The sequence below is a fragment of the Cervus elaphus genome, chromosome X (genome assembly GCF_910594005.1).
Source record: "Cervus elaphus chromosome X, mCerEla1.1, whole genome shotgun sequence".
Lineage (NCBI taxonomy): Eukaryota > Metazoa > Chordata > Mammalia > Artiodactyla > Cervidae > Cervus > Cervus elaphus.
This window is the reverse complement of record NC_057848.1, coordinates 71,379,388-71,407,187: the sequence shown is the minus strand read 5'-3', so window position 1 is coordinate 71,407,187 and position 27,800 is coordinate 71,379,388. Positions and strand designations below refer to the sequence as shown.

Here is a 27,800-nt window from a genome sequence, read left to right as displayed (position 1 = left end):
AAAAATGTGTAAATGGTTGCACCAAAGTTAATAACCACTTGTCTTATCAAGGCAAAAACATTTAAATAAAGGAATGCTAAATTTATTCCTTCGTTTATTCAAATGTATGTGTTCAGAAGCTTCCCTGGTAACTCAGCTGGTAAAGAATCTGCCTGCAATGCAGTCGACCCCAGTTTGGTCAACACCGAAATCAGATTTGTGCTTTGCTGGAGCAACCGCGAAGAAAGACCCCACATCCAAGGTAAGAGAAACCCAGGTAAGATGGTAGACACTGAGAGAGGGGATCAGGGGGAAGACAGACTGAAACTACAGTCACGGACAGCTAGCCAATCTGATCATATGGACCACAGCGTTGTCTAACTCAATGAAACTAAGCCATGCCATGTGGGGCCACCCAAGACAGTCAGGTCATGGTGGAGAGTTCTGACAGAATATGGTCCACTGGAGAAGGGAATGGCAAACCACATCAGTATTCTTGCCTTGAGAACCCCATGAACAGTATGAAAAGGCAAAAAGATAGGACACTGAAAGATGAACTCCCCAGATCAGTAGGTGCCCAATATGCTACTGGAGATCAGTGGAGAAATAACTCCAGAAAGAATGAAGGGATGGAGCCAAAGCAAAAACAACACCCAGTTGTGAATGGGACTGGTGATAGAAGCAAGATTCGATGCTGCAAAGAGCAATATTGCATAGGAACCTGGAATGTTAGGTCCATGAATCAAGGCAAATTGGAAGTGGTCTAACAGGAGAGGACAAAAGTGAACATTGACATTCTAGGAATCAGTGAACTAAGATGGACTGGAATGGGTGAATTTAACTCAGATGAGCATTATGTCTATTACTGGGAGCAGGAATCCCTTAGAAGAAATGGAGTAGCCATCATAGTCAACAAATGAGTCCGAAATGAAGTACTTGGATGCAATCTCAAAAACTACAGAGTGATCTCTGTTCATTTCCAAGGCAAACCATTCAATATCACGGTAATTCAAGTCTATGCCCTGACCAGTAATGCCAAAGAACCTGAAGTTGAACAGTTCTATGAAGACCTACAAGAACTTCTAGAACTAACACCCAAAAAAGATGTCCTTTTCATTATAGGGGACTGGAATGCAAAAGTAGGAAGTCAAGAAACACCTGGAGTAACAGGCAAATTTGGCCTTGGAGTACAGACTGAAGCAGGGCAAAGGCTAATAGAGTTCTGCCAAGAGAACGTGCTGGTCATAACAAACACCCTCTTTCAACAACACAAGAGAAGACTCTACACACGGACATCACCAGGTGGTTGACACGGAAATCAGCTTGATTATATTCTTTGCAGCCAAAGATGGAGAAGCTCTATACAGTCAGCAAAAACAAGACCAGGAGCTGACTGTGGCTCAGATCATGAACTCCTTGTTGCCAAATTCAGACTGAAACTGACGAAAGTGGAGAAAACCACTAGACCATTCAGGTATAACCTAAATCAAATCCCTTATGACTATACAGTGGAAGTGAGAAATAGATTTAAGGGACTAGATCTGATAGACAGAATGCCTGATGAACTATGGGATGGAGGTTCGTGACATTGTACAGGTGACAGGGATCAAGACCATCCCCAAGAAAAAGAAATGCAAAAAAGCAAAATGGCTGTCTGAGGAGGCCTTACAAATAGTTGTGAAAAGAAGAGAAGCAAAAAGCAAAGGAGAAAAGGAAATATATACCCATTTGAATGGAGGGTTCCAAAGAATAGCCAGGAGAGATAAGAAAGCCTTCCTCAGTGATCAGTGCAAAGGAATAGAGGAAAACAATAGAATGGGAAAGACTAGAGATCTCTTCAAGAAAATTAGAGATACCAAGGGAATATTTCATGCAAAAATGGGCTCAATAAAGGACAGAAATGGTATGGACCTAACAGAAGCAGAAGATATTAAGAAGAGGTGGCAAGAATACACAGAAGGACTGTACAAAAAAGATCTTCATGACCCAGATAATCACGATGGTGTGATCACTCACCTAGAGCCAGACAGCCAGGAATGTGAAGTCAAGTGGGCCTTAGGAAGCATCACTACAAACAAAGCTAGTAGAGGTGATGGAATTCCAGTTGAGCTATTTCAAATTTTAAAAGATGATGCTGTGCAAGTGCTGCACTCAAAATGCCAGCAAATTTGGAAAACTCAGCAGTGGCCACAGGACTGGAAAAGGTCAGTTTTCATTCCAATCCCAAAGAAAGGCAATGCCAAAGAATGCTCAAACTATGACAGAATTGCACTCATCTCACACGCTAGTAAAGTAATGCTCAAAATTCTCCAAGCCAAGCTTCAGCAATATGTGAACCGTAAAATTCCAGATGTTCAAGCTGATTTTAGAAAAGACAGAGGAACCAGAGATCAAATTTCCAACATTCGCTGGATCATCGAAAAAGCAAGAGAGTTCCAGAAGAGCATCTATTTCTGCTTTATTGACCATGTGTGGATCACAATAAACTGTGGAAAATTCTGAAAGAGATGGGCATACCAGACCACCTGACCTGCCTCTTGGGAAACCTGTATGCAGGTCAGGAGGCAAAAGTTAGAACTGAACATGGAACAACAGACTGGTTACAAATAGGAAAAGGAGTATATCAAGTATGTATATTGTCACCCTGCTTATTTAACTTATATGCAGAGTACATCATGAGAAACACTGGGCTGGAGGAAGCACAAGCTGGAATCAAGATTGCTGGGAGAAATATCAATAACCTCAGATATGCAGGTGACATCACTCTTATGGCAGAAAGTGAAGAACTAAAGATCCTCCTTGATGAAAGTGAAAGAGGAGAGTGAAAAAGTTGGCTTAAAGCTCAACATTCAGAAAACTAAGATCATGGCATCTGGTCCCATCACTTCATGGCAAATAGATGGGGAAAAAGTGGAAACAGTGTCAAGACTTTATTTTTTGGGGCTCTGGAATCACTGCAGATGGTGATTGCAGCCATGAAATTAAAAGATGCTTACTCCTTGGAAGGAAAGTTATGACCAATCTAGACAGCATATTAAAAAGCAGAGACATTACTTTGTCAACAAAGGTCCGTCTAGTCAAGGCTATGGTTTTTCCAGTGGTCATGTATGGATGTGAGTTGGACTATAAAGAGAGCTGAGCACTGAAGGATTGTTGCTTTTGAACTGTGGTGTTGGAGAAGATTCTTGAGAGTCCCTTGGACTGCAAGGAGATCCAACCAGTCCATCCTAAAGGAGATCAGTCCTGGGTGTTCATTGGAAGGACTGATGTCAAAGCTGAAACTCCAATATTTTGGCCACCTGATGCAAAGAGCTGACTCATTTGATAAGACCCTGAATCTGAGAAAGATTGAGGGTAGGAGGAGAAGGGGATGACAGAGGATGAGGTGGTTGAATGGCATCAGAGACTCGATGGGCATGAGTTTGGGTAAACTCCGGGAGTTGGTGATGGACAGGGAGGCCTGGCGTGCTGCGGTTCATGGGGTCGCAAAGAGTCCGACACAACTGAATGACTGAACTGAACTGAACTGAATGTACTCAGAGATCTTGCTCTGTGCCTGGACTGTTCTAATGTTGAGGTTTCGTCATGAGTTACATATATATAATCCCTGTTCTCCTGAAAATTATTCTCATAATAATAATTATGAGAAAGCAGGTATTATTCATTTGGAAAGATGTATGATTGTTAAATGTTAGGTGACATAAATAAAAAGTATAAGAGGATAAGCTTCTGTAAGGAAGTGATATTTGAGCTGAAATCTGAAACATGAATAAGAAGTGCATGTCATTTATTCTTGAGTTGCTTGTCTAAAAGGCACGTGAAAGGGATGGTATTAAATTTCATTGTTGTTTTTTTTTTGACAAATGGGTAGCAACCATGTCTTACTGTGAATGGCTTTGCTTTTATCTAGGAGAAGCTGCATTGGGTCAGAACTGGTAGATTGGCTTCTAGAACACTGTCCTTTCATCCAGTGCAGATCTATGGCCACAGGGGTCTGGCAGCTCCTACTGGACATGGGAATTCTGTCTTCAGGTTAGTATTATGTGTTCTGAAGGCACAGAATGCTGAAGCTGTTAAGCTGCCTGACCAAAATGTGTTTGATTTTCTAGATGATATTATAATCTAGATGGAAATTGTTTTTGCTGGTAAATATTTGTGTTCTCTTATAAATGAAAGTGGCATCTTTTGTTATTTCTCACACCTTTTGATACTTGCTGATTCATTAACTACAACCTGTAAGAGTCTTTCCCTTATCCCATCTCTTCTCTACTCAAAATGATGCTCACAATTTTTTAAAAAGATTAGTGGACATCTTTAGTTGCTCTAAATGTGTGATTTGTCTTGCTGTACTTAGAATACTCATTAGAAACTGACTATATGCATAGAAGGTGTATGTCATTTTAATTGTATAAGGAATCATGAACAGCTAGAAATATGATCTATGAAAATAAACTGTTTAAATAGAAGAGAAAACTGATGTTAACTAGACACTAAAATTGGGGAAGGAAATGGCACCCCACTCCAGTATTCTTGCCTGGAGAATCTCATGGACAGAGGAGCCTGGCAGTCTATAGTCCATGGGGTCGTAAAGAGTCAGACACGACTGAAGCGACAGCACAGACACTAAAATAGATGGTGAATATTTATATTCTTTGCTGAGTCCAGGGAATTGATGAATTAGAAGTTAAGCATCCTGGATTCTTTATTTACCTCTACCACACAGGTGCTGTGTCACTAGGAAGCTCTTTTCTTCTCTAGGTTATATATATTGAGGGTCAGAGAACAAAATAAGTTGCAGAAAGGCATACCCAAGTCCTGCTGTGGGAAAGTGGTACAGATGGGGATGTGGGTGTCATCTTAGTTGGTCACACCTAGCACCTGATGCTCTTATTTAGAAAAGCAGTTAACTGCCTTTGAGGATTATAATTATCAGCTTGCTTGTGAGGTTCAGGTTTCTGGTTTGCAAAACATTTTATGTTAATATTTTTAGGAAGTATCTCCACTTCCATCCCAGCCTTGGTAGTGTTGGTATTTTCTGCCATATAATTCTTAGTTGCGTGGGAGGGGGCTGTCTTGTACATGATAGGATGTTTAGTAGCATCCCTTTCTTCCAGCCTCCAGATGCCAGTAGCACCACCTTATTGTGGCAACTCCGAATGTCACCAGACGTTGTTAAATGTCCTCAGGGAGGGGGACAGTTGCCCCTCGTTGAGAACCCCCTATCTAAAACTTGGCATAGTTTTGTATTTGTATACCATTTAAGTAATTAAATGTACTGCTTTGGGACACTAAAGGAAAAAAAAAAGAAAGAAATTTCTTATAATTCCTTGGAATTGCTATTGATTTCACCTGTCCCTGAAGCAGAAGTGTTGTAAAATCCATGTGAATGTGCTGACTGAAGTTTCAAATAATAAAAATAGCTTGGTCAGTAAGTCCTTTTTCATTCAATGTGATTGTAAGCATGAATGGACTTAATTATGGTCCTATCCCTAGCTTCTCCCTAGTAATTAGTAGGCCTTTCAGTTTATTACTTGGTTTATGACTCTGTAAATAATATACTTTAGAAAACTGATCCTCACCTTTTTTGTTTCCAACAGTGGACCAGCATTTATACTTTCAGGACACCTATGTTTTCTACCAGATTTCGTCTGATGAGTGTAACTACTTGTACTGGGAGTTTAAGGGAGAAGAGGCATGGCAGAATGGTGTCAGACTCTTGCTGCAGCTTGTGCCTCTCATTCCCAGTCGAGCTGGCATCTGTGAACTGTAAGTAGATGCTGTTTTGTTCCATTGTAAAATTATTCTCACTTTGAGAACCATCCCTGTGTCTGGGGACGGAGCTCTTCTTTTTAAGACCATCTCCTTTAAAAAGTAATTGTTTTATTCCCATTTCTCAGATGTAGGTTCAGAAAGGTAAAATGATGAAAATTCAGCCCAGCATTAGCTGGTGTTCAAACCCCAGAAGTCCACGCCCTGCCAGCTGCACCATACTGCTTCTGATTTAATCATTGCTATATGAGTAGATGATCCAAATTGGGAATAAACATGATTTAGCTGAAGTTGAAATAAAATAATAACCAACATCTTATCCTCTAGCTAAGTCATGACTTTCCTAAGAAAAATCTCAACAGACATTTCTGCAAATAATCTAGAAGCAACATTTGGCAAATTAAAACCCATGAATCATTATCACATGAAGACACTAAGTCACTATATGATTAAAATGAATTAAAATGAATTCATTAGAAGAGATTTGGGAACAGGACTTGAGTCATGATATGATGAATCTGACATGCCTTTGTTTATCCACAGCATTCATGACAAGCTTATTTCAGTATCAATCACAGATTAAAATTTTTATTAGTAACTTTTGTATATTCAGTTTTTATAATACATTGAAATTAGAGGGCAAGTGGTATTATACTCATGGGTAAGAAAAATAGGTTCAGGGAGAAACACCTACAACCATAGCAAAGATGAATTACTCTTGTTTAAAAAAGACAGTATTGAACAGTTAATACAGGCTTTTAGAAAAGATAGAAATATCAGAATAAGATACTAACAGGTTGATTGTAGAGAATGTACTTTGTGTCAGGAACTATGCTACATGCTTCATATTTGTTATTTCATCTTCCAATGAATTGTATAAAGCAGTTTCTATTATTTTAAAGTGAGGAAACTGAGGCATACAGATCAGGTAACCTATCTAAGGTCACACACGTGGTGTGTGGCACATCCCATGTCTGGCTGGCTGTCACACCCATGCTGTTAACACCTGCTAGAGTATGTGCCTAGGAGTTATGGGGGTCATTCTAGCTTCCCTTCTGAGATGTGATAATCAGAAGCTATAAAAATGTTAGACTGACTCTGAAATGGTTATGAATTCAGTGCCATTGGCATCGCCACTGTTCATAGAGGACCTTGTCATGGTAAAGCAAATTCAAATAGAATGCATCATTCGACTAAGTATGGAAAATGTTCCCTAATGTAATATACTTTTAATATAGGCCAGAAGTTTCCCAGGAAAAGTCAAGGAGCATTTCAATAAATTTTAAAAAGCTTTCTAAGTAAGCTAGAGGTGGCTGTGACTTTCTGTGATTCCATGGACTGAGATTCTCTGGCAGCTCTTCTTAACCGTTTCCTCTACTGAACTCAGAAGTGTGTGCAGTCCTGATGGGTGTACCCAGAGTAATGGGGGCATAAGGGGGTCTGCAGTAAACTTGCAAGCAGTCCTCATGGTTAGCTCCGCTCCTTTCTCCCCACTGAGAAAGCAAATCGACATGCCAGTGAGAGGACCTTGTTACAGGGAAACCCTAAGTCTGATGCAGGTTCTAAAAATGAAACTCTCTGAAAAAATTTGGTTCCTAATATTAACTGCATACTACTTGCAGTCTTTTGTCACTCCAGTCACCGTACATAGTGCCATGCCTGTGGAGTTGACAGTCACTGTAGCATGCCTTGTCAGCACATTCTTTTTCTCCTGATGTGATTGTGTACATTTGGGAGTGGTAATTCCCCTGGGAAAATTGGCTGTGGAGAGCTATAGACCTGTTTAGTCCCATATCATAAGTACAAACTATGAAAAGATAAAATTACTGAACCTACCACAAGTCTCTTCTGGAGATAATAGATCTTTTTTTTCCCTCTGTACTAGAGTTATAAGCAAACTTCTAAGCTCTGGTAAAATGTTTTGGGCCAAATTTTTGTAACTTAATCAAATATTAGCTTACAGACTTGGAATCAACTATGGTCAGAGAAAAGGAAGGTGTCCAGGAACATCATCCTCTTCCAGCTGTGTTGTCACAGCCCTTCCTAAGGTTCAGTGCATATGATCCCAGCATAACTTCTGCTCCAATCTGGTGATGTCCATTCATTGTAGCCTGGATCCCTCAGCTGTTTATTCCCTCGCGCCCTTGTGAAGTTCTGCTCTTTCCTTGTCTGGTCAGGTTCTTCCCACCCCTCAAAGGGGAGCCCAAGTCCTGCCTTGACCACAGAGCTTCCGTGATGTCTGCAGTCTGTGGCAGCCTTGTGTAGTGTAGTGTATGTGTTAGTTGCTCAGTCGTGTCCAACTCTTTCTGACCCCATGGACTGTAGCCCACCAGCCCCTCTATCCATGGAATTCTCCAGGCAGGAATACTGGAGTGGGTTGCCATGCCCTTCTCCAGGGGATCTTCTCGACCCAGGGATCAAACCTGAGTCTCCCACACTGTAGGCAGATTTGTTACCATCTGAGCTAGCAGAGAAGTCCTCACTTTTAGTACTTTACTGCTCTGTTTGTATCAATTTTTTTTTTCCCATTCTTCTACGTCATTCTTGGTCCTATGGGATCCATTCCACTATATTATCCATTCACTTTTTTCCATTTTTTTTTATTAGTTGGAGGCTAATTACTTTACAATATTGTAGTGGTTTTTGCCATACATTGACATGAATCAGCCATGGATTTACATGTATTCCCCATCCCGATCTTTCATTTTTACCCATTCTAGTGAAATGCCCTCTAAAGTCCTCTTGACTCATTAACTTACATTGTTCACAAGCTGAAAATCCAGTCCTGTGGTTCTTTTAATAACCTTTTTGATATTTGAAGGCTGCGAAGTTCTGCCTGTGCAATTCCACACGAGTCCCTCTAATTTGCTGACTTCTCTCTAATCCCTTTAACACTGTGTGAGGAAACTACTTCCTGTCTCTTTGTAAATACAATTCTGTTCTTTAAGGATGCATTTTTTAAAAGGAAAAAAAATATTTTTTTCCATTTAAAATAAAATGTTTAAATCAGGAAGGAAAATGGAGCTCTTGCAGAATTTTAGGCTAATGTGAAGAAACAAAATTCCTCTTCTATACAAAATAACTTTTATATTTAGCTGAGTAGATCATTTGGAAGAAGTGAGTGCATTGGTTGTCAAGTCTCTGGGGGAAGAAAGAACAACTGTGGTAATTATTCAAACTGAAAGCCAAATCAAGTCATCCAGAATGTACTATTTTCTAATTCTTTTTTTTTTATTGGTGTGGGGGGAGAAAAAGTGATGGGGGAGGCTTAGGAATACTGAAGTCACAGTGTAGGGAAAGGCAGCCTAATAATTCCTTCAGGACGAGTAAGACATATTTCTCTCTTAACACTGACTCATTGGAGAATTTAGGCTGCGTGGGAGCTTGGCTGTTTTAATTCAATAACTTGTGTTACAGCCCTCCCAGCTTGCCCAGGGGTGGGAGTGGTGGTGCTCTGAATAACTGAGTCTGTGATACATAAAACTGTATTCTACCAATTACAGGTCAGTTAACATTTATGCAGGCTTCCCTGATGGCTCAGGCGGTGAAACATCTGCCCACAATGCAGGAGACCTGGGTTCGATCCCTGGGTTGGGAAGATCCCTTGGAGAAGGAAATGACAACCCACTCCAGTACTCTTGCCTGGAAAATCCCATGGACGGAGGAGCCTGGTAAGCTACAGTCCACAGGGTTGCAAAGAGTCGGACACGACTGAGCGACTTCACTTTCACTTTCTTTCACTTTAACATTTATGCTGCTGTTAAAAGAGTCGTAGAGGATTCTAAAATTTAAATCATACTGCACCAGGGACGGAGGTGCCTTGTAGGCTGCCGTCTGTGGGGTCACACAGAGTCGGACACAACTGAGACGACTTAGCAGCAGCACTCAGGCAGGTAAAGAAAAATATAACTTTATTTTTCTCTAAGCGATCCGTTGTTTGCTCTCCACATGAGCCTCTGTCCTGCTGGCTTGCCAGAAAGAAGGAAAACTGAATCCCCATAATTTTAGCCTAATCGAGTAAAATTATTCTAGCAAGGAAATTTTTAAACATTTCTTTGATTAACTCCTGAGCACAGTTTGTTAAAATGGTTCAGTCTGTGCCCTCTCCTTGCTCCTCAGCAAGATAGCCTTTGGGGATATGGTGAGTGCTGTGGGCCCTTGACCCTGGGCTCTCCTGTCAGGGTGGCACTTTCCCATGCCCACTGATCTTGCCTAGTGACCCTGGAGTGTAACTTGGGTGAGCTGTTATTGTGGAGCCAGGGCCTGGCATTGGATCTGTCTCTCTGGGCTTGATCAGTGCACTGTGGTCCTGGCCAATGTGCCCTCCTGGATGTGTGCTGGCATTCTGATGCTCCTGAGGCCCACAGACCTCCATTCATTCACCTGCCCTCTGCTCTCTCTCCCTGACCTTCCCTCTGTACTCCTTAAAAAATCATGCCTGTTCATTGTTCCTGTTAGTGAGCAGAGCACTTAATTGGATGGCACCTTCAATTCCTCACTAATCAACTGTAGGGAAAGCTCAGGCCAGTGGGTTAAGAGGATTTTGTTGACATTCATGACTCCATGTTCTAAATAGAGAAGCACACAGGTGGATGTTTGAGGTAGATGGTACAGTAAGGAGAGCAGGAAGTCAGGAAGATGGGTGGCACGTTAAGACAATCCAAGGTAGCTTGATATGTCTGGAGCGTAGGTCACAACCAGTGAAACTCAGAACCTTAAGAGGAGTGGGGAGCAAGCTCAGATTGATTACAGGGGTCTGAAAATCTACAGGGAAGCCAAGCATTATCTTTGTATTGAATAAAGAGAATGACTTAACTGTATATAGATGCTGCTAAAATAAGTAATATACAATTTACTTGAATTCATGGTACTATTTTGGTCGTATATTTGCTCAACAGGTACAGAGTTTATGTGTCTTTGATCTATTTCTATGTTAAAGGGGACCCCCCACTCTAATAAGATGGGCTTCCCAGGTGGTTCAGTGATAAAGAATCCACCTGCCAGTGCAGGAGCCACAGGAGATGTTGGTTCGATCCCTGGGTCAAAAAGATCCCCTGGAGAAGGGAATGGCAACCCACTCCAGTGTTCTTGCCTGGAGAATCCCACGGACAGAGGAGTCTGGTGAGCTACAGTCCATGGGGTCACCAAGAGTCAGACACAACTGAGTGACTGAGCACAGCATGCAGCTACTTAAAAATGGGAAACAAATGGCTTGGGCTAACCTAACCTACGGTGACAATAATAATTTTTAAAAAATAGCAGTAATAGTTAACACTTATATGTACTTACCACATTCTGAGCATTTTACATGTGACCCATTTAATGCTTACAACTTTTGGAGCTGTTCTGATTTTACAGACGAGGAACTATTAATATTGTGTAACTTGCCCAAAGGGCAGGCCTCTGTACTTGGTGGCAGCAACGTGAACTGAAGGCAGAAAGCAAAATATGGTTTGCAACCATAATACCTTAAAAATTAAACAGATATAACCTGAGATCTACTGAATTGAGTTTTCGTTAGAGAGGGAAGATGTGTTTTCACTTATTTTTTTCAGTATTTTTTTTTTTTTAAGAAGAGGCTGAGGCACACCAAGGTTGAAATCTACTGTTCTATGACATTAGTCTTACAGAAAGAGCTCTGCTAAGTGACAGGGAATGTGAAGGTTAATTAAATCACAGTCTCAAAATACTATGTAAAGAAGCCAGATTAATTTTATCAGGACATAAAGATTTTATTGAGCATGATACCTGTCACACTTGGCTGACACTTCTGAAATTCTGTAAATTTAGCTTCATAAACATTTATATCTGGAAAGAGATTTTCTAGGTAACTGAATTTGCTCCTCTTAGTTCTCATGTAAGGAAAAGGGACAGGAAATAGAGAGTCTAGGAAAAGACACCCCCTTGTCACAAAAACTCTCCACTGAGTGACTTACTTAACAACATTTATGTACCCTCAGGTTTGTGTTAATAACTGTGCTAAAGCCTTGTAAGAGATGTGACCAAATATATGTAAGTAATGGAAGACCTTTTATGAGACCAGTGTTATTATGACAAAGAAAAGGAAACTGAGTGTAAACATGAAAACTGTAACAAATACTACTGAATGGGATCTGGCAATAAATAAAAATGATAATACATCATAAAATGATATTTATCCCAGGAATATAAGGGTGATTCAACATCTAAAAATCACAGTATAATCCACCATATCCAGTCCAAAAATGAAAACCAAAAGTATATGACAAACTCTGCAGATGCATGAAAGCATTTTTAAAAATTCAACATTCATGATAAAAATTTTTCAGAAAACTAAGAATGTAAGGGAATTTCTTCAATCTGGTATAACCTTACATAAAACATATAGCTTGCATCATACTTAATAGCAAAAGACTGAATACTTTTCCACTAAGATTGCGAACAAGGCTAATATATTGCCTTTTGTCACTGTTTCCAACATGAGCCAGTGCAATAAGGCCAGACAAAGAAAGAAAAGGTATACAGGTTAGAAGGAAAAAAACTGAAGCCATCTTTCTTTGTAGATGACCTAATTATAAACATAAATTATATACATAGAAGATCCCAAGGAATCCACGAGAAATCCACTAGACCTAATAAATGGTTTAGCAAGATCACAGGCTATAAGATCAATGTACAGAATCACATTTCTCTGTACTGGCACAAAAAAGAACCTATGAAATGCTTAGGTGCAAGTCTTAAGAAAGTGTGTAAGAGCTGTATGTCACACACTTCATAAGCCTGATTGTAAAAAATCAGGAATTAAGTAAGGGATCTATTCATGTTCATGGATTGGAGGATTCAACATTATTTAGATATTATTTCTCCCCATATTGACCATTTACTTCGATGACTGTCATCTCCTGCCCTGTTGCCCTTACTATACCTGCATAATAAATAAAAGCCATCTTTGGAAACATTGACCTCTAAGCAGTGAGTGTCTGGAGCTCAGTCTTCTTTTTTATGCTGTCTCTCTGGATGCACCATCACTCAGTAATATTTTTAATATCAGCTCCACAGTGATGACTCCCTTAATTCAGATCCCTGTCTTCTCTGAGGACTTTATTATACAATAACAGCACCACCACCAACTCCTGCATCACCTCTGACCCCTTTATTTTCCTTATCCTGCCTAACTTGTCCTTTTTTATCTGACACGCTTAAGCACCATTAGAAATCCACTGGCATCCTTAATTTCGGAGATGGTGCCAGATTAACACCTTCTAAGTGGAAAGATCAACTGCAAGTCTGCATTCCTGCTTCCCAAAACTATACTTTGTATTCTTGACTTTTTCTGATTAGGTTCTCATTTTATGATCCCTTGGAGAGGATGAAATACTGGATGAGTAAACGAACCTTTTTTGAGTATCTCTCAAAATTTTTTTCATGATGAAACTTGGCATAAGTTTTGTATTAGGGTCGTAGGTAAAAAAAAATTTCCATGTATCACTAAATTGTTTGTATAAAAAATGCTATGAAATCAGCTGGTCTCAGTCTTTGTTATTATTCATCACTCCCTCTCCTAAGGAAATATTAAGTCCTCCAAAATTTCCATTGTTTACATATAAGACTTGCTCCAGGTGTGGAAACAGACTACTTATCTCTTTCAGAGTATATCAGTTTAGGAATAGTATAGGAATTTTAACAAAAATTCAACTTTTAGGCTTGCTTGGGCCAGCATTTGAAATGTAGCTGTTTAATTAAATAGTAAACATTAGTTCCCAAATCTTCAGTGTGAAAAAGTGACTTCAGTAATATTTTATTCAGTTTTAGATGAATGTGTAACTGTATGTCCTGGACCCTTAATGAAACCTGTCACATTCACAACTTTCTCCTGTTTGGTAAATTTCCTCTCTAAGCATAACTAGTAGCCTGATACTATGAAAAGTCACCTTCTCTTGAGAAGTTTGAACAGGTATTTGTATTCATGATATCAGTGATCTCAAAAAAATAAAATCCAGTTGTCACACAACCACCATCCCACTTTTTCTTTTTGTTATAGGAATTTGCTTTGTTAAGAAAAATAGACCTATCTGGTTATAGGTGTTATAGGAAGATCTAGGTGGGATTGTACTTGAGTGTCAGATATCCTCTTGGGGTCTGTAGGTGTTGGATGTGGTAGAGATTGACTCTGTGCCCCTTGAAGAACATTCTGTTGTGGTGTCAAGGATTTGGTGGCAATGGTTTCTTAGGAAAAAAAACCCTAAATCTGGCCCAGGAAACATTTCTGAAAAAAGACAAAGGTCCCTAATGCTTTTCGTTGCCTGACATTCAACAAGGATGGAATGGACTCTGGGTTGTCTAGGAGAAGGTGGATTCTGGTGTTGTCAGCTGACCTGTCATTGCTTCCCGACATGGCGGGACGAGTCCCTCCTTCTGCTCCAGACTCGTTCTTCTGCCTGGGCTGCAGGTCCTGCCCTTCTTTGGTGACTTCCCATGCCTGCTGTCTCAGTTCCTCACCCTCTGTCCATGTTCTCCTTACTTTCGCTTCCATCCTGTTTGCTTTACAGCCAAACGCCTCAGCATAACACCCAAACTCATTAGCAGTAGCAGACATGCCCTGACTGTCCTGGCCTTGTCTTTGCCTCTCACCATTTCCCACTTCCCTGTGCTGGTCATCCTGCCAAGTGCTAGGGACACTCCTTTTCCATCAGAACCTTACCTCAGATATCACTTCTCCCAAGACGCCTCTGAATCACAGATCAGGCTAAGTGACTCTTGCTTATGTTGGCAGAGTATTTCAAAGATGGATTTTTCTAAGCCCACTAAATAGTCTGTAGGTTTTGTTTTTCATATATGGGTGTGCTGTGCATTTTCTGTTCGTTGTGGGATCATGTTTGAAAGATTCCTATATAGTTTGTCTTGGTTCTAGTTTGTTCCATGCCCTAGAATTTCACCAGCCTCTCACTGGGGTCATCTGAGATTCATGCTAAAACCTGGCTTTTCCTCAGCTCCTTCCAAACAGGGCAGGGCAGCAGCAGCCTGGCTCGGGGTGGGAGGTAGGGACAGGCCTGCCCCAGTTCCCCAGGACCACCCTCTTCTGACAGAATTCTGATTTGGAGACAGCTATGTTCCCCACCTTCATTAAGTCCCAGTCTAGATTGTCTGTTTAAGGCGAAAGCTGATGTGTAGTGTGTATATAAGAAGCACTCAGTGTGGAGTAAGCCAGAAAGATAAACACCAATACAGTATACTAACACATATATATGGAATTTAGAAAGATGGTAACAATAACCCTATATGCAAGACAGAAAAAGAGACACAGATGTATAGAACAGACTTTTGGACTCTATGGGAGAAGGCGAGGGTGGGATGATCTGAGAGAACAGCATCGAAACATGTATATTATCAAGTGTGAAACAGATCTCCAGTCCAAGTTGGATGCACTGGGATGAGCCGGAGGGAGGTGGGAGGGGGGTTCAGGATGGGGAACACATGTAAATCCATGGCTGATTCATGTCAATGCATGGCAAAAATCACTACAATATTGTAAAGTAATTAGCCTCCAACTAATAAAAATAAATGAAAAAAATAAAAATAAATTGGGGAGACAATCTTACATTTAGTTAAGAAAAAAAAAAAAAAAGAAGCACTCAGAAGCTAATGACAGGCCCTGGGGCAGCACTCATGGCAACTTAACATAGAAACTGACTGAGGCCATGTCTCACATTGTTAGCGTCCTCTGTGGGGTGCAACACACCCATGTCCAAGATAATGCTGGCTCACGTGTGCATAGAAGGTCATGCGTGACAACTCCACTGGATTAGCATGTGCCAATTATTCATGGCCTACACTCTTGAACCACTAGACTCCAAACCTTTGTCTATTTATAGCTGTTGGATGCATTTAACACATTTTCCTCTAGGAACCGTGTTATGTGTGAACTGGTAGCTCCTGGCAGCTCAGTGAACATGCTATGCAATATTGAGATAGATATAGATAGGACTTGTGTGGGTCGCACAGAGCCGGACACGACTAAAGTGACTTAGCAGCAGGAGCAGCAATATACAAATGTAAAGTGGTATTATTTAGATAATATTTCTGTAAGAAATACTTTCAGCTTTACATCCTGAAATTCCAGGAAACCTCTTCCACTGTTGAAAAGAAAGTAGAGTTGTCCAACTCCAAGATGATACTGGTTGCTCTTGAACCTTGAGGCACAAGTATTTTGGTGAAAACCTCAGTAAAGTATGTGGGTTTTGTCTCTTACATGGAAGATTTATGGTAGCTTCATTTTGAAAGACTTCATTTGAAAAGACTTAATTGGAAACCCATTACACTAATTCTCATGAAGGAATTTTCACTAAGAGTGTTCGGGGAACCTCTGTAGGGTTACCAGTTAAACTCAAGTTTCTAGAAATTGTGCTAAACCTAACTGATGTAAAACAAATTCTGTTATCCAGGTAATGTCTCTCGTGCACTGCTACCTAAGGCTTATTGTTGAAACTCAACACCACTGACTGTTAGCCCTGTCAAAGCTGACAGTTTGTGTTGGGAGATCTCTTGGTGGGGGGCGGGTGGGGTGGAATTTTCCACTTCTTCTCTGCTGCAGTGTGAATTGTGTAGATAATTTTCAAATAGTTATCCAGGTTGGAAACTGTCACCAAGTCTGTACTAAAGAGAGTGAGAGATGGCAGCACTGTGGAGACTTTGACTTCATTCCAAGGATGTTGGGGAGTCATTTGAGGGTTTTGAGCAGAGGAGGACCATGATCCAACTTCCATGCTAACAAGACCACTCTGGCTGTAGGTAAGAGATCTTATGGCTTGGGCAGCAGTGGTTGGAGTAGAGGTGGAGAGAATGTTCCAAAGGGAGAGATGCCTCAAAGACGGAGCTGATAGTATTCGGGGATGGATACAGTGAAGAGACCATAAGGAGGAAGTGATCAAAGGTGACTTCTAACTAGAAGGGTGGAGTTACCTGTAATTAAGGTAGAGAAGCCTGCAGAGAGGGCAGGCTTTGTTTTGTTTTTAGTGTGGATTGAATGGAATGATAACGTGTCCTGTTGGATGGTTAGAGGGACAAGGGTAGAGGAGCACTGACTTTTGCCATTCCTGTGTCCTGACAATGGCACGCTCAGATATTGTAGACCTCTCAAACTTACAGAGACATCTGCCCATAGCACTTTTGTTGTTGTTCAGTCACTAAGTCATGTTCGAGTCTTTGCAGTGCCATGGACTGCAGCACAGGCTTCCCTGTTATTCACTATCTCCTGGAGTTTGCTCAAACTCATGTCCATTGAGTCAGTGATGACATCTAACCATCTCATCCTCCGCTGCCCCCTTCTTCTTTTGCCTTCCATCTTTCCCAGCAGCAGCGTCTTTTTCCACGAGTTGGCTTTTCACATCAGGTAGCCAAAGTATTGGAGCTTCAGCTTTAGCATCATTCCTTCAGTGAACATTCAGGGTTTATTTCCATTGTATATATGTACTGCTACTACTTAATTTATTCATCTGTCCATCTAGGTTGGTTGGTCATATAGATTGCTTCCATGTCCTCTTGCTACCTCTTTTTAATCTATTCTGCTTCTGTTAGGTCCTTACCGTATCTATCCATTATTGTGCCCATCCTAGCATGTAATTTTCCCTTTATATCTCCAATCTTCTTGAAGAAATCTCTAGTCTTTCCCATTGTATTGTATTGCCCAGAGCACTAGGATTCACCATTTCCCTTGGAGGATCATGGGGTCAGGCTTGCACTCTTGCCAGGCAGGGACCTTGAGAAGTGGCCTTAAGAAATCAAAAAAGGGACTCCAGTTGGGTCAGAGCTTTCTGCTGGCACAGACCCTCAGGGATGGGTCTCCCTTCTAAGGGTCACTTCCTTTTCTCTTTCTTTCATCACCTTGTCACTGCCATTACTGCTGAGTCCAACCAGGGTTTCTCTGTTGTCCTTTCCAGAGTTTCTCTTTTCCTCCCTTGTTTACTGAGCAGCACAGTGCCCTTAAGATGCAAGTACAGCTTTCCCTCAGTACAGGTGTTTCTTTCTTTATTTGTGTTACAGGTGGTTCTTTCTTTATTCTCCCATGCCCCTCCTGTTCATCATCTGTTTTGATCCGATATATGAGAACTTTACTGTCACTGGGTTGCACAGATAGGTATTTACTTTGTAAAACAAATAGAATTTATCTTATTTTGCAAAAATACATTTACTAGGGAAAAGGAGTCTGGTATTTCTGGGCCTTTTGGCATCAAGCTGGGCAGGGGCACTAGTGATGAGGAGGGAAGCTGAGTGGGGGAGCATCGCCCTTCTCTCTTCCATCCCCCTTCTCATGCTCCTCACCATTTGCCTGTCTCCCACATCACTCCTCTGCGCCAGGTGCCATGCAGGTCCTTGTGGGAGCAGGGTGGACCTGGGGCTCCTCAGCAGACAGGAAGTCTTCTGAATTTTCAGGTAGGCAGTGGGAGAGTCCCTGAAGGTGTGGGTCTGGAGAAGAGCAGGACCAGATTGTGGTTGTAGAAGGAGAACCCTGCCATCAACAGAAGATAAGATACTAGAGGAGAAGCAGAGACAAGCTGGTTAAAAGCTGGTTAAAGTATGTTGTGGAGGTGAGAGCCTCCCAGAGGCTTGTGGGGAGGAAAGCAGAGCAGAGGAGGATGCGGTGACTGGAAAGATGGAACGGCCACAGGGTGATGTGAAGCCGAGTGGTGAGAGGCGCTGGTGTACCACTGAGGGCAGGAGACAGGAGAAGGTCACCGGAAGTTATGTCGAGTCTGAGGGCCTCGTAAGATCCCTATGTGAGTGAAAACAGTGTTCTGAGATTACCACCTAGAGCCATGTTGAAGACAGACGGAAGCACAGGGTGAGCTCAGGGAAGATTCAGCGACTAGAGAAAGACTTGAGAGTTCTGGGTATAGATTGTGGTAATTGAGGGGATAAAAATGGGAAATGGGCTGGAAGACGGCTCTCAGGTGTCTGCTGGGGGCTGAGCAAGAGACGACACCACCAGGTGCACTTCACCACAGACAACGACAGGGCCTTGAAAATCCTTGGTGTTGCTCTTGTGTCTAATGTTCTCAGCTCCTAATTTCCTCTCAGATCTGTTCTGTCGCCCCAGCATAATCTTATAAACCTGCTTTGGTGGCTTAGATTATAAAGGTTTCCAGTCTCTTCTCAGTGTCATTTCATGTGCATGGAAACCTTGTAAGTAGATCATTTTAATAATAAAGCTTATTCTTTGAAATGTTCATTATCAAGGTCATGTTTCAGAGGCTTTGCTGCACCAAGAATTAAGTTATTGGACAGAATGCCCACACTGCTCCATACCTGTGACATGCAATTCTTGTAAAGGTGGTAGTTAGTAATTCATTCCTCTGACCTGAAGGGTGGGACATTTTTTCTTTGAAAGGGTTTAGTAACATTTACAGAAACTAGAAACCAGTGCCAGAACTGATCTGACTGCTTTTCCTTTCTCAAAGAGTCTCTTCCTAGCTCTCTTAGGATCCAGGAGAAGCCCTTCTGCCCCACAAGGCTTGTGCTTAGGCTGGCCCACTGCAGTTTCTGAGATTGAAATCCATCAGTGGACTGTGGTGCTGTGGTGCTGCTCTGCAGAGCAATTACCACCAACCCCCTCCCAGTCTACAGAAGGTGCTGAAAGGAATTGCTTGTGGAAATAGATCTGAGAGACAATTCCATATATTCAGTTGGCATTAGTCAGTGTTTTTCCCTTTGACCAAGTCAGCAAAAAGAAATGTAATTTTTATAAGGTTTGTTTGAAGTAGATTTTATGGGTTAGCAATGTACATTTGTATGGTGAAAATTTTTCATGAATTACATTAGGAAGGTGATTTTTTTGAACAAACTGATATCACACTGTATAAATGTTGTTTGTCTCCCTAGTTATTTAACACATGCATAGTTTTCTTCTCAACTGGGCTGTGGTCTCATAAAACAGAGCAAAGTGCTTCTGCTATTGTGATCCATACAATACCTGTCACAGAAAAAACTTATAATAGACTATTTCCTTATAAATTTGTTTTGGCTGGAACTTAGATATAGCAGAAAATTCATGTTTCTTATTTTCAGAATCTGGATTTACTTTAGATTGACCAGGAATTTCAATACTTAACCACATTATATTCACCCTCTGCTTATTCTCTGTTAGAAAATTTGGTGTGTCAGGATTATTCTTCAGTTCATTTGAAGAACAGAAACAGTCCTCAGGATTTAATTGATGTGTGGGAAAGAGGTTCTTGCTGATTGATTTTGAAGAAATTGTTGGCCTGCCACAAGTTGTGTCCCTATGGTATTATTGTCACCGTGTTACTCACATAGGTTACTCTCACTAACATGTGAAGCAATAATGCTACTATTTACCCTGTATTCCCCATAACTCGGTGAATAAATTTGAGCAGCTAAAGCTAAAGTGTAATTTATTCTTTGTTTTTCAAAGATCTCATCAGAAAATTGAAGACTCAGAAGAGAGCAGTGATGAAATTCTTGCTTGTCTAATTTCTGCGGTAAGGTCATGCGATTTCCCTGCCCAGGAGTGCAGAAATAATGAGGGGTCTTGGAAAGGAGGTACTGTGGGTAGTGATGTAGAGAGACACTTGCCCTGTGGCTGCTCGTCATTGTGGGAGGCCCAAGTCAGGCAGCCTGTCCTGCAAGATTACAGATACTGTTGATGGAAAGTTCCTGGAACCTTAGAGAAGGACTTTAAAAAAAAAATACTGTATGACTTAACCTAGCGAAAGCTGTGACCTACTGCACAAAGGAGAAAGGACTGTATGTTTCATTAGGAATAAAAAAAAAGATCACCTCAACCAACAGAAGATCCGTTCTTCAGGTTTTAATGTACTGGATTACAGCATTTTCATTATGTCTTTTAAAGCCATTAATTAGAGTCAGTAATTGGCCTGTTGGTTGAGGAGAAGCTTATCCCCTTCTTCCCAGAGAAGCTGGTCATGGTCACTAATCATTAAGCTCTGGTTGTTGACAGGCTGTAGCAATCCTATCTTACAAACTCTAGCCTTCCCAAAGATTCTTGAGTGCTTCTTTAACTGTATTTAAGAAATGGTGGTTGCTGAAAATCATGCTGGATTGGGTTATGTATATGAAATGAAACTGATTGTATAGTTTCACAGCCCAAGTTTTGGCATCTGGGCACAGCTTGAAAGTTAAAAGTTATCTTTCTTACTCTTCTAGAATGTAGCTTAGAAAAGTAATTTTTGGCTAAATATAGTGATAAGTAGTATAAAACTTTGCATGCAATGGAATCTTGACAGCGTGTTACGAAAAAATATTTAACATGACCTTTGCAGTTTAAAGGGCTTCTCTAGTTTGCTCAGACAGTAAAGAATCTGCCTGCAGTGAGGAGACCGGGGTTTGATCCCTGAGTCAGGACGATCCCCAGGAGAAGGGAATGGCAACACACTCCAGTATTCTTGCCTGGGAAATCCCACAGACAGAGGAGCCTGGCAGGCTACAGTCCATGAGGTTGGAAAGAGTCAGACACAACTGAGTGGCTGACACGTCACTTCACTTGCAGTTTAAAATATTGACCAAAGAGGAGTACCTATGGGGTGCAAAGTCACTAATAGCCATCTATTAAAAAAACCCACTCACTATGTACCAAATACTGTGTTAGACATAGTGTGTTTGTATGTGTGTGTATACATACCCATGTACACATTACACTTCATTACAGCCTTGTGAAATAGGTGGCATTATCTCTGTTTTATAGACGTGAAAGCTTCTAGAAGTTAAGTAACTTGCCAAAGGTCACCCACCTAAAAAGGAACAGAGCCAGGATTTAAACTCAGGATTTTCTACTTCTTAGTCATACTCTCCTAATCATTGGGCCTCATTTTTAAAATAATGTAATATAGTTATTAGGTAAGTTTCGGAAGCAGTGAACATGTAAGATGTGGTTCCTATAGCCGTACCAGGAAGATAGGCACATTAAAAGGCTAGCTTATAAAACATCTGACAGTTGAGCAGCAAAAATCATAGTGTATAGATAGTAAATCCAAGAACATTAACAGAGAGCTTGGTTTAAGAGACTGGACTTGAATCAGCATTGGAAGCAGTCACGCTATGAGCAGGTGGAGGATGTGTACTCTAGCTGTGGGATTTAATAAAGAAAAGTAAGAGATTTTTGAATAACAGATTAACACGATGTAGACATTTAAGAAAGAAGATGAGTTGGAGATGGGGAGATGGATGAAAATCTAGTTTGAGAGGGTGATGAAAACCTAGTTTCTGGTGGTGTTTTGGGGAACCACAGGAGAAAGGAACATAAAGAATTGTTTAAAAATCAGTAGGACTAGGTAAAGGTAGAGGAGGAGTCAGGTAACCGAAGCTGTGAAGTTAATGGAAAAGTGATGATACTTTTAGGAAGTTGAGTAAAATATATGGAAGGAGAGATGACATAATTTTGAACACATTGAGTTTGAGGACGGAAGGGTGCAAAAATATTCAGGAAGCACCTGGAGACATGAATTTGGAACTCAGAAAGGTCAGGACTAGAGTTATGGGAACCAGTCCAGGTAGTCCATTGAAGAGCATAGTGGAAGATGCAGTATTGGGTAGCACCCAGGAAAAGAGGGAAGTAGGGAGATGAGGCTTAAAACTCAACATTCCAAAAACTAAAATCATGGCATCCAGTCCCATTGCTTCATGGCAAATAGATGGGGAAAAAAATGGAAACAGTGACAGACTTTATTTTCTTGTGTTCCAAAATCACTGCAGACAGTGACTGCAGCCATGAAATTAAACGACACTTGGTCCTTGGAAGAAAAGCTGTGACAGACCTAGATGGTGTATGACAAAGTAGAGACATCACTTTGCAACAAAGGGCCATCTAGTCAAAGCTATTTTTTTTTCCAGTAGTCATGTACAAATGTTAGAATTGGACCATAAAGAACACTGAGCCCCGAAGAATTGATCCTTTCAAACTGTGGTGCTGGACAAGACTCTTGAGAGTCCCTTGGATAGCAAGGAGATCAAACCAGTCAATTATAAAGAAAATCAATCCTGAATATTCATTGGAAAGACTGATGCTGATGCTGAAGCTCCAATACTTTGGCCACCTGATGCAAAGAGCCAACTTATTTGAAAAGACCCTGATGCTGGGAAAGATTGAGGGCAGGAGGAGAAGGGGATGACAGAGGAGGGGGTGGTTGAATGGCATCACTGACTCAATGGACATGAATTTGAGCATCACACCAGACCATTCTTTCTCTTTGCACATTGCAAACAAGGACAGGCCCTGGGACTTCTATGTCAGCGGGCCGGAGACAGCTGGGCTCCCATAGTCTATCTATCAAAACAACTTGACATGGTGACTAAGGGGTGGCCTCCCTGTATACAGGCCATGGCTGCTATCGCAGCCCTCAAACCCAAAGCAAATAAACACTCTAGACATGCCCCTTTAACAGTCTGTTCTCCACACACCTTCCAAGACTTACTATCACAACGGGCTCTCCTCTCCCTTCCCCCTTCCAGGGTACAGGTCCTACATGGTTTTCTTCTCGACCCTCGGCTCTCATTCTCCCCCTGTTCTCCCCTTAACCCTGCCAGCTTATTACCCACATCCTCTACAACAGACCCCCTCCTACATAGCTGCAGCCTAACAGTAGATCTTGCCCAAAACCCCTTCCAATATTTAACAGATCAGCCCATCCTAGACCCAGACACCCCACACTGGTTCATTGACGGCAGCTCTCAAAAATCCCCACCCTTCGCGGCAAGATATGCCACCATCCAGGGGGACCTTCGTCACAATCACAGGACCCAGACAATTGAAGCTTCACCCCTGCCACCTCACACCACCTCCCAACAGGCAGAACTGATAGCTCTCACCAGAGCTTTGACTCTGGCTAAAAATCTAAGGGTTAACATCCACACAGACTCCAAATATGCCTATAACATACTTCACTCAAACATCCCAATATGGAGAGAAAGAGGTTTCCTAACCCAAAAGGGATCCCCCATTATTAATTCAGACCTGATCCACAAACTTCTAGAGGCAGCATCCTTACCAAACAAAGCCACCATCCTCCACTGTAGGGGACATCAAAAGGGAAGTCTCATATCAGCCTAGAACAATGCTGCAGACCAGAAGGCAAAGGAGATAGCCCTGTCCCATCCTTCCCTCCAGTCCCCTGTCATCTTAGCTCTGACTCCCCCCGACCCTCCCACCACCAGAGAAATCCTCTCTTATCTACACTCACTTTTTCATCCCTCATCCAAGACACTCCAATAGTTCCTCTGGAACCACTTTCCCATGTCCACTGCTGATCAACAATATTTAGATAACCTTACCCACTCCTGTCAAGCATGTCAATGTACTAATCCCAATTCCAACCTTAAACCAACCCATCAAATGCGAGGCAGCCTCCCAGCACAGGATTGGCAAATAGACTTTACTCATATGCCCCAGTTTGGAAAGTCAGATACCTCCTGGTCCTTGTGGACACCTTTTCGGGATGGGTAGAAGCATTTCCCACTTCATACAAAAGAGCTCACACCGTGGCCCAAATCCTCCTCACAGAAATTATCCCCAGGTTTGGCCTGCCTTCATCCCTACAGTCTGATAATGGCCTGAAATTTATGTCTAAGGTCACCCAACAACTTGTCAGTTCTTAGAGATACCCTGGAAGTTTCACATTCCATATCGTCCCCAGTCCTCAGGAAAGGTAGAAAGAATGAACAGAATAATCAAAGAAACCCTTACCAAACTAACCCTCAAGTTACATCTGGATTAGACTAAACTTTTACCAATTGTTCTCCTCAGAGTACGGGCTTTGCCCAGAAAGCCCCTGGGGCTGAGCCCCTTTGAGGTGATGTACAGAAGGCCCATGCTCCCTCCTGGACTCCACCATGAACCTCCTCCCATACCAAGATTCCTACACTCCCCTCTGCTGGCAGAACTCTGCAACGCCCTCTAGAAATACATCAACCACAACTTGCCTGCCCCTGACCCCCAAGCCTCCTTACCCCCTTTACAAACTGGGGACGTGGTCTGTCTGATAGGGTCACCTAACCCCAAAGTGGCAGGGACCATTCAAAATCATCCTCCTTACCCCAACTGCAGCTAAACCAGAGAAAGTCACCTCCTGGGTACACCCCTCTCGCCTAAAACGGGTCACCTCCGATCCTGCGCTGCCCTCCTTAACTGACACCTATCAGGTCTCCCTCACAGGACCTACCTCCTTAAAATTCACCCGGCGACAACCTCTGTCAACCATCCAAGAAGACACTGAATGACCTGGACACTCTTCAACCTACAACTGTTCCTGACCCAACTACTACAAGACCTCTGGACCAGCGGCCCGACAGGAACCTCCTTCAAAGACCTGACCACACTGGTGTCTCAACTGTGGCTTCAGGGAACCTTCTACAACCTGACTCCAGATGAAATTGATTTCTTTACTCTCATTCTCTACATCATTCTACAACCTAATGAACACTGTTCCTCCTCAGATTCAAACAACCACCAACTTGGGGTCTTCTGCCCCTCACCCTGACTGGCCTCTCCCCGTCTAACTATAACTGCACTGTTAATCTTAGTCCTTGCTATAGGCCTAGTAACTGTCTCTCCTCAAGACTGGTCACCTATCCTTCATCTTTCCATTGGTATCGCCTATGTTGCTAGCTGTGTTCTACTCCTAGGGTGCTATTTCCTCCACACTGCCTAACTAACAGCCCCATGACTCCCCCATTCCTTATCCTTGCTGCACTCCCCAGTCTTCTGGCTACTCCCTGCCCCTGCTCAGACATTTATTCTGATGTACATTCCTCATGTTATAATACGACTCCAAGACCATAGCGGGGTGGGGGGGGTCCAAATCCCTCAGTTCAGTTCAGTTCAGTTGCTCACTCGTGTCCGACTCTTTGCGACCCCATGAATTGCAGCACGCCAGGCCTCCCTGTCCATCACCAACTCCCGGAGTTTACTCAAACTCATGCCCATTGAGTCGGTGATGCCATCCAGCCATCTCATCCTCTGTCGTCCCCTTCTCCTCCTGCCCCCAATCCCTCCCAGCATCAGGGTCTTTTCCAATGAGTCAACTCTTCACATGAGGTGGCCAAAGTATTGGAGTTTCAGCTTCAGCATCAGTCCTTCCAATGAACACCCAGGACTTATCTCCTTTAGGATGGACTGGTTGGATCTCCTTGCAGTCCAAGGGACTTTCAAGAGTCTTCTCCAACACCATAGTTCAAAAGCATCAACTTTTTGGTGCTCAGCTTTCTTCAAAGTCCAACTCTCACAGCCATACATGACCACTGGAAAAACCCTACTCACTGTTAAAGTACAAAAGAGAGGGAGTTTCATGAGTACCTGCCATAAGCCAAATGGAATAAACATATGTTTCTACCCCATTACCCACTGGGGGTACTCAGATGGGGGTGGGGTACTAGATCAAAATCGGGAAAAGAAACAAGAACATGATTTCCCAGTTATAGGTAACCCCTGAACCTTATAAACACCTAGACCTCCTTTCCCAATTATGGCCTCCCCTAAAACCTCCCTCTGGCAACCAATACTTTACTCACCTTCTCAGCTCTTCTTTCCAATTCTTCCAATACACACAACACACATCACAGTCTTGGATATGCATGTCACTGTCTCCCTCACCACACATAGCAATTCCCTTACCTTCAACCTGGCTGCTACAGGGCAACTATACCTCCCCTTCCCAACAAAAAACTACACAACTCATTGGGCCAGTCTCTGACAATGTCCTACTCTCAGCCTCTTCAAACCTAACCCATATTAACTACTCTAGTCCCAACTACACTGGGCTTACAAACTCTGCTCCCTCCTTCTGTTCCACTTGGGTTCTCTGAAACAGCACAAATATTTACACCAATTCGGGAATCTTCATTCTCTGCAGGACCTATGGACCCCCCCTGGACCTTGCATCTTGGCCTTCCTGACCCCAGGTCTAACATTCCTCAAAGAAGAAGAGGTAGAACAAATAGTCTACCCCCAAGGGGAACTTACCCACAGAAAAAAACGAGCTGTCATAGCCCCCCTCCTGATTGGGACTGGCATAGCAGCAGCCCTAGGCACTGGGATTGAGGGCATCTCGACCTCTGCCCATTTCTACTACAATCTGTCCCAAGAACTCAGTGAGGACATGGAGCAGGTAGTGGAGTCCTTCATTTCAGTCCAAAGACAAATTAACTCATTAGCTTCTGTGGCCCTACAAAATAGGTGAGCCCTGGACCTTCTCACTGCAGAAAAGGAAGGGACCTGCGTTTTCCTAGGAGAGGACTGCTGCTATTTTGTTAATGAAACGGGCATAGTCCAGGGCAGAGTCAAAGAACTTAGAAACAGAATCAAACACCACAAAAAAGAGTTACAAAATCTTTACAGTCCCCAAAACCTGTTCCAACAGGCCTTCCCTTGGTTGCTCCCTTTCCTGGGACCATTGGTACTTATCATTTTATTCCTCTTATTTGGACCCTGTCTCTTCAATCTCTTTCAAAGGTTTCTCCAAGAACGGATTCAGGCCATCTCTCGAGATCAGGTCAAGACCATTCTTCTTCTCCAGAGCCTCACCCCAAGCTCAGAAAAAGAAGACCCTGGGCCCTAGGATGATCCTCCATTCCAGACCCAAAACCATCGCCCCTATCCAGAAAGAAGTAGCCAGAGAGATACAGTGCTCTTTTCCCCATTCTTTAATGATTTCAGGGTCTGGAATGAAGGAGTCTTTGAGCCTAGAAAAGAAAGCAACAGTCTCAAAGGTCCTTGCTGAATCATCTAACTTCGGAGAAAACAAAACTGAACTTTAGGTCCCACCCTGATGCTCCAGGCCAGTTTTATCTATCTGGAACTTATCACCCCCTGTCCAGAAAACTTTCCACCCCCTACACCTGCCCAGAAGACTTATCACCCCCTGCCCAACTACAATGCCATCTCAACTAAAGAATACCCAAAATATCCCGCCTGATTAACATTTCCCTTATTGTTTCCAAAAACCTCCTTATAAATATGGAGCCTCGCTGATCCCTCTTGGAGCTCAGCCTAGTCGTTAGGCCGACTGTCGCCCCTCCTTGCCTGAATAAAGGTAACCTACTTCCATTGA

General features: G+C 42.3%; 1 protein-coding gene and 1 pseudogene across 1 annotated transcript; both read left to right on the top strand.

Annotated features, from left to right (window-relative positions):
• Positions 1-27,800, top strand: part of LOC122688978 — a 735,084-nt pseudogene that overhangs the window by 562,914 nt on the left and 144,370 nt on the right.
• LOC122688983 (rap guanine nucleotide exchange factor 5-like) lies at positions 187-27,800 on the top strand. The gene is made up of 6 exons (XM_043895016.1): positions 187-241; positions 3,890-4,011; positions 5,577-5,745; positions 20,156-20,222; positions 26,604-26,678; positions 27,203-27,800. Exons 2-6 carry the CDS (start codon positions 3,960-3,962, stop codon positions 27,311-27,313), a joined length of 474 nt encoding a protein of 157 aa, XP_043750951.1. The 5' UTR covers positions 187-241; positions 3,890-3,959; the 3' UTR covers positions 27,314-27,800.

Excerpts from the sequence above, each read along its gene's own strand:
- LOC122688983 (XM_043895016.1), top strand. The coding sequence starts at position 3,960 with ATGGCCACAGGGGTCTGGCAGCTCCTACTGGACATGGGAATTCTGTCT. Across the intron at positions 20,223-26,603 it reads TTGCTTGTCTAATTTCTGCG|GACCTATGGACCCCCCCTGG; the intron begins GTAAGGTCATGC and ends CATTCTCTGCAG. Across the intron at positions 26,679-27,202 it reads CATTCCTCAAAGAAGAAGAG|GTTTCTCCAAGAACGGATTC; the intron begins GTAGAACAAATA and ends TCTCTTTCAAAG.